At 45.0% G+C, this 7,398-nt stretch overlaps 1 protein-coding gene across 1 annotated transcript; it reads left to right on the top strand.

Moving 5' to 3' along the window:
- The first annotated feature begins 4,686 nt into the window (after nt 1-4,686).
- Nucleotides 4,687-6,213, top strand: LOC123133274 (high-affinity nitrate transporter 2.1-like). Its single transcript, XM_044552783.1, has one exon. The coding sequence runs from the start codon at nt 4,687-4,689 to the stop codon at nt 6,211-6,213; it is 1,527 nt and encodes a 508-aa protein (XP_044408718.1).
- The last annotated feature ends 1,185 nt before the right edge of the window (nt 6,214-7,398 follow it).

Raw genomic sequence — 7,398 nt, 5'->3', positions numbered from 1 at the left:
AATGCTTAAACTTTTCCTCTGAAAATCTGCAGGTACTAGCAATCTGGTGTGACAATAAACACATCTAATTTTTTTTTACATTTGCAAAATACATTTTGGGCGCGCAGAAGCACATGCTTCCTAGAGCCCAATTGGATTTCCGACTTGTTACCACTCATATTCACTTTTATATATTCTTAGCAGTTAGTAGTAGACATTAGATGCACGGAGCCTGACTTTTGACGACGACGAAGACGCAGCCACCATACAGTTGCATGCATGTGCACGTAGTCACACACGTCGTTGCTACTATACTTATAGGAGTACTTAATTACTTACACAGTAAGCTACACGACACGGAATTGGAATGTCGTGCTGACTCCGCCAGTGCTGCTGCTGGTTACCACCTGGTCAAGTCAAAGATTCATTCTAGAACCTGTCAAGTTATATAAATCAAGGTGAGTCAAAAAACGTATCTCGTCGATGGCGACGCGAGTCACTTAAAGGAGGAGGTACCTGGTCGTATACACATCGCTCATCCGTACACTTCCATGTGGTTGTGTTTGTACTCCCCAGCTAGTCCTATATATACATACCAATACATTTGGGTTGCAACTCTTGTACACGATCAACGTAGTAATTATCTTTACCGTGTACAATCTTAACATATATACTACTCACTTCATAAAGAGAGGTATAAGGCCGTTTAGATCATTAAAGTGGTGATCTAAACACTCTTATGCTTCTTTATAGAGGGAGTATGTACCATGCCAACCCTGATAAGCTCAACTCGACAGATCATATAATGTATCATTATAATTTCTCAATTACGTTAGAAGCCAATAAGTTGTCAAGTCGCCATTAATTACTTGCAAGTAATTCTTACTTTAGCTCTGTTGTTCCGAGAACACATAAACTATACACACTAGCTAGTTAGATTCCAAAAGAAGAAACTCCCAGCACGGTTTCACACAGCGCTTTCACCAGAGTCTTCTAAATATTGGTGAATTGGTCCTCACCTAATTAACCTTTGTTTGGAGCTGTCATAAACCTCTAACGAAATACACCACTCCATCCAGGGACGGAGCCAGGATTCAAACATAGGGGGCGCGGGCAAAATTTTGCTTCTAATATAGAGACTCGTAAAGAAACATACGGAGACAGTCTACGTTTTTTCTTTGTGAGGGAGACAGCCTAAATCTTCATCAAAACATGTGTCTTCTGTGATCAATTTTAATTTTTTTCTCAAAATTTATCATAAAGAAAATGCAAAATCAACTCATGTGTTAATTAACCTAAATCTTTCAGTACATGATGTGATAAACAATGCAAAACCTTGTCCTATGGGTAAACCGGTAAAGGGATATATTCCCTAATTAATCTTTCATTCTTATATAGTAACCACAGTTTGAATTGTGAGGTTCTAAAGGCATGGATTAATCTGATATAGAATAACTAACGAGACTAACCTTAACCCCCTTTTCCTTGCTCGCCGCTTCTCAATGTGGTCGCGGCCGGCCGGCCGACCGCGCGTCCATGCAAGGATGGCCCTCGGCCCTCATCAGCACACACACGCCCTCTTGCGCGCAAGGATCGTCGGCTCAGGCTCAGATTGAAACGCCACTGGTCAAGAACATTTTTTTAGGGTTGGCGCTCATCAAGAACTGCCCTAGACGGCTAGACCTCATCGATAGGCATCGCACGCAAGAAAAACAAACGATCCTGATCTGATCTTGTCCCTTTTGTTGGGCTACTCTGCTGCAGGCGTGCTAAAGATGGGCTTGGTGATTTTGTTGGGCTTCACGTGGTCAGGGGGGCGCTATTAGCAAAATAGTCACTTTTTCCTGCCAGGCTGCTAATCGCCAACGAGTGAAACGAAATCGACCCCCCCCCCCTCGTCCCCCTGGATTCGTCGCTGACTCCATCTTAGAATACTTTGGATATTAGGTTGGGACAAGCCATTGCTCAACAATTATGTTATTAGTATATTTATGTGACATCTCCTCTGTAAAGAAATATAAGAACATTTAGATCACTAATAGATCTTATATATTTTTACAGAGTGAGTACTTATTTATGACTATATATCATAAAAGTTGCATATTACTACTACCTCCTTTCCGATTTATATGACTCAATTCAAAAATCTCACCAACCAAGGTAGATAATGAGTGGTGAAATAATTTCCATGATTTGTAAAAGCAATCAATTAATGCGCTCGTTTTCCTCAAATAATTGTGTTTACCAATGCATTAATTACAATGCATGCATTCATGGAGTACATGCATTGGTCAAGTTTCTCATAATCCTGGCATGCCATGAACTAATGCACCTAGAAATCTGAGCATGTGATGGGAACAATCAAATTGAGACTTATAAAACGGAAAACCAATTTTTTTTAGATAAGCCCTGTAAACCGGGAAGGAGGGAGTATATTCACTTAACAAAACTTAATATCTACTCCCTCCGTCCGGGAATACTTGTCTTCAAAATCAATAAAAGGGGATGTATCCAGTGGCGGATCTAGGAATTGAACTTAGCCGGGACGAAACATTGAAAGTATAAAATTTTTGATTGAAGAATGCAAGCCCGCTGAACCAAATATCATAAAATTCAAATATGAAGCTAGATGCACTCGAAAATTTACATAACCAATGATTCAAAACAGTTCAAGATTCTCGAGAACTAGGTCGTAACCACATAAAATCATAAGATATAACATAAACGTCACACATAACTACTAACATGGACTCCCGCTCCTTGAATAGTTTGAAACAATGGATAACAGAAATATTTACCCTAAGTCGTAAGTATACGGGGAGGATTTGGTAGATGGCCTCTACAGTCTCCCAAGCTGTGAAAATGTTCTATGATCTTTTTGTCATCAATTCTAGCAAATATATCTCGCTCTACATAGCATATCATTCAACCAATCATCAGATGTCTTATTTCTCAAATCACTCTGAATGATATTCATGGCTAAGAAAACTCTTTCAACATATGTCGTCGCTTGCTGATTTTGCAAACAACAGCAACACGTTTTCATGAGCTCGATCTTGATCCACTGCCGCCGCTGGCTCCTCCCACACAGGCCACAGCCGGCACCGCTGCTTCTTTCCATTCGCCCATACGTGGACCGACGAACGGTGGATCTGGATCAGGTGACTGCGGCCGGTGGCCAGGCGAGGCAGAGCTCTTCGGTGACGAGCCGGCAGCCGGGCGAGGCGGAGCTCTGTGGCGGCGAGCCGGCGGCCGGGCGAGGCGGAGCTCTGTGGCGGCGAGCCAGCGACGGCTAGGTTATTCTCGCTGCTGCCTGGCTCGATTGGGGGATTTTCTGGAATGCCTGTACGATGAGGTCGAAGGATTGGGTGTGGCCGTGCAAACTAGTTTTAGGCCATGGACTGCAATTGGGTGCCTCCGGTTTTAGCCCATGTATTAAAACAAATCGTATTTTTTGTATACGTAGTTTGGGCTACCCGGGGCGGCCGACCATTCTGGCCCCTATCGTGGCGCCGCCACTGGATGTATCTAGACGTATATTAGTTCTAGATACACACCTTTTTATCCATTTCGATGACAAGTATTTTCGGACGGAGGGAGTATGTACATAGGTAGAGGCCGTAGAGCCACATGTTCCTATATATATGGAGCCAACGAGTTAACATGGAACGGCACGAACACTACTGTGCATGCTTTTTTGCAAATGACTGTGGTTTTGTTTATATTAGCTACTCCCACCTTTCATGTATATAAGAACAATCTTAAAAATCACAAATAAAAGGCCACATTCTCCTCCCTCTACCTTTCTCAAGAGAAATTGAATCGTTTTTCAATCGCCAAGCATTCATTCAAAATACTTCTCTTTCAAAAAAAAGAAAAATCACCACCGCATGTCTTAGTTATCCTCCATTTATTGGCATGCTTGGCATTCACTACCTAGGGTGTGACGCCCTAAAACTTCCATTAATCACTACTTTTCCTTTACTTGTTGAGAAGGCTGATCATAGTAGGAAATATCATACACCAGCAAAAAAATAAATGAGTATCATACATCACACTACATGAAAAACACACGTCGCCTAGTATCTATACATATGCCGTGTGTTAAAACACGGGTTCACGGCCAGTATCATGCATATGATGATGTGTGAAATATGCACGTACCTAAAGATACGAGAAAAAATCCAATTGAAAACAAGTTGTTGCTTACGACAGCTCCATGGAAAAGCATATTTATTTATTTCAAAATTTCAGTGCGAACTTGAGAATTTACATGTTTGTATAGCATGGCATTCGCATCATAATGGACTTTGTTTTAGAACCTGTTAGAACCCATACATAGTTTTCACCGGCAACCCTGATAAGTTCAACAAAACAGCCCTGATAAGTTCAACGAAACAGATGGACACTCTTACTCATTAAGAAGAAGAAGAGGTCAAACATGTGACTGATGTTGTGCGTTAATTTCAGCAGATCAAGAGAAATGGGGACAAAAGGAAACGTCAGGATACGACAGAGAACGTGTCAAACTGAAGTAAGGACCGTGCATGCTATAAATACATGTATCCTTCTAACTTCTTGAGCACCCAACCATTACAACCTAGAGACTTAGCTACCTAGCTCTCGCCTCTTCAGTCCGCGGTGCAGCTCTGAAGAGAGCTAAGTACCAAGGAAAGAAGAAGGCTTCGAGCCCCAACAGAAGAGGACATGGAAATGGAGATCGGCTCGACAGGCACCACCGCAGCATCCACCAACTTCTCGCTGCCGGTGGACTCTGAGCACAAGGCCAAGTCCATCAAAATCTTCTCCTTTGGCAACCCACATATGCGTGCATTCCACCTTGGATGGATGTCCTTCTTCACCTGCGTTGTCTCCACCTTCGCTGCCGCACCACTCATCCCCATCATCCGCGACAACCTCAACCTCACCAAGGCTGACATCTGCAATGCTGGGGTCGCCTCTGTGTCTGGCGCCATCTTCTCAAGGCTGGCCATGGGCGCCATTTGCGACCTTCTTGGCCCACGCTACGGCGGTGCTTTCCTCATCATGCTTTCTGCACCGGCGGTGTTCTGCATGTCCGTCATCGACAGTCCAGCCGGATACATCACCGTACGCTTCCTCATCGGTGTCTCACTTGCCACCTTTGTGTCATGCCAGTACTGGATCAGCACCATGTTCAATAGCAAGATCATTGGGACAGTCGGCGGCTTAACAGCGGGGTGGGGAGACATGGGTGGAGGTGCCACACAGCTCATCATGCCCTTCGTCTTCGATGCCATCAAGGCATGTGGTGCGACGCGTTTCACTGCGTGGCGCATCGCCTACTTCGTGCCAGGAATGATGTTGGTGGTGATGGGCTTGCTCGTGCTCACCTTGGGACAGGACCTTCCCGATGGTAACCTGAGGAGCCTCCAGAAAAATGGTGGCATGAACAAGGACAAGTTCTCCAAGGTTCTCCGGGGTGCCATCACCAACTACCGTACATGGATCTTTGTCTTCATCTATGGCTATTGCATGGGGGTCGAGCTCACCTCAAACAATGTGATTGCCGGGTACTACTATGATAGTTTCTACCTGGACCTTCGGAAAGCAGGCATCATTGCCGCCTGCTTTGGCTTGGCCAATATCTTTGCACGCCCCATGGGTGGCTACCTCTCTGACCTTGGTGCTCGCTACTTCGGCATGCGTGCCCGGCTTTGGAACATTTGGATCCTCCAGACCGCTGGTGGAGTCTTCTGCCTTTGTCTCGGTCGTGCATCCACCCTTCCCACCTCCATAGTATGCATGGTTCTATACTCCATCTGCGTCGAGGCTGCATGCGGCGCTGTCTATGGTGTCATCCCCTTCGTCTCCCGACGCTCCCTCGGGCTCGTCTCCGGGATGACCGGCGCAGGCGGTAATGTGGGCGGGGGTCTCACACAACTTCTCTTCTTCACTTCGTCGCAGTACACGACCGGCAAAGGGCTGCAATACATGGGCATCATGATCATCGCGTGCACACTCCCCGTCGTGCTCGTGCACTTCCCGCAGTGGGGATCCATGCTCGTCCCTCCCAGCGCCGACGCCACCGAGGGGGAGTACTACTCGTCCGAGTGGACAGAGGAGGAGAAGGGCAAGGGCCTCCACATGGCTGGCCTAAAGTTCGCTGAGAACAGCATATCCGAGCGTGGCAGACGCAATGCCATCCTCGCCGTACCTGCTACCCCGCCCAACAGCACGCCACAACACGTGTAAGGCGTTGGTATTTTTTTTACCTCAATGTATACCATGCGCGTATACATACATACGTACGCACCATCCCATTTGCCGGTGTGGTTTCCCAGACCACCTGCCTTTTGGGCGCTTATCTAACTGGGGCTTGTATCATGTATGAGAACTATCAATATGGGAATAAGCATCGCTTCATCTTACTTTTTGAGACAATATTTGTATTTTCCGAGATGGCTTACCACATATACTAGGTGATTATTTCATTGTACTTGTAAGGGCTTGTAATATGTTACGAGAAAGATGAATATGTGAGCATTGGTCAATGTTCTTGCATAATGCATGAGAACACAACTCTTCCACACCAAAGTGCAAACACTACTCGACTCCACACCAAAGTGCAAGCGTACGGCAGTTTACTTATTCCTAGCGTGATGCGAAGTTAGGTACTTCTTCCACACCAAAGTACAGGACCATTCAAAGAGCGGCTCTATCAACAACAATGGTGGCGGTGCATGCTTGAAAGCGTGAGGAGTACTATAATATTCTGAGTGATCTATAGCCTGAGCTCTCAATAGCGACATGCATAACACTTGCATTTTCTCTAAGTCAATAAAGTTGCTGTGCTCGAGGAAAAAAAGTGTCAGGTTTGCCAAAAGAACAGGAGAAAAAAAATCAAATGACTCGGTGATCCGATTTTCTACCTTTAGATACATTCAGCACGCAAAGAGTTTGACCTGCGAGAGTACGGGCCGATCGACACGTGGTTCATACGGACGGGACTGTTTACTAGCTATTTTGATGACGAAGACCGGACTGAATCTAACCGCAGTCGTTCCGAGATTCTTAACCTTGAGCAGCTCTTTATATATTACAGTATGTTTACTAGCCTTTCACCGTCCTTCGGTATATTTTATAATTTTATACTATGCACTAATAAACACACTTTCTACTGATCTATGTGTAGTTTGTACATGTTCATGCGCTTCTCTAGGCAGCTTCAAAGATGTATATTGTTTGTATATTTGTCTATATCGAAATGAAAAATAAGAATACGCCAATATCATAATGAAGGAAACATGGAGGTCGTATCGCTAACCAAGAACCATGGACAAATGTTGGATCCTCTTACACATACGCATGCGTTTCTGTTGGAAAGTGGCGGCCAAAGTCATCGCGCTAGGTCAGGTGTGTCCTTCTCACCTCAAATGG

This window comes from Triticum aestivum, chromosome 6B, assembly GCF_018294505.1.
Source record: "Triticum aestivum cultivar Chinese Spring chromosome 6B, IWGSC CS RefSeq v2.1, whole genome shotgun sequence".
NCBI lineage: Eukaryota > Viridiplantae > Streptophyta > Magnoliopsida > Poales > Poaceae > Triticum > Triticum aestivum.
This window is presented reverse-complemented; position numbering and strand designations above follow the sequence as displayed.

Excerpts from the sequence above, each read along its gene's own strand:
- LOC123133274 (XM_044552783.1), top strand. The coding sequence starts at position 4,687 with ATGGAAATGGAGATCGGCTCGACAGGCACCACCGCAGCATCCACCAAC.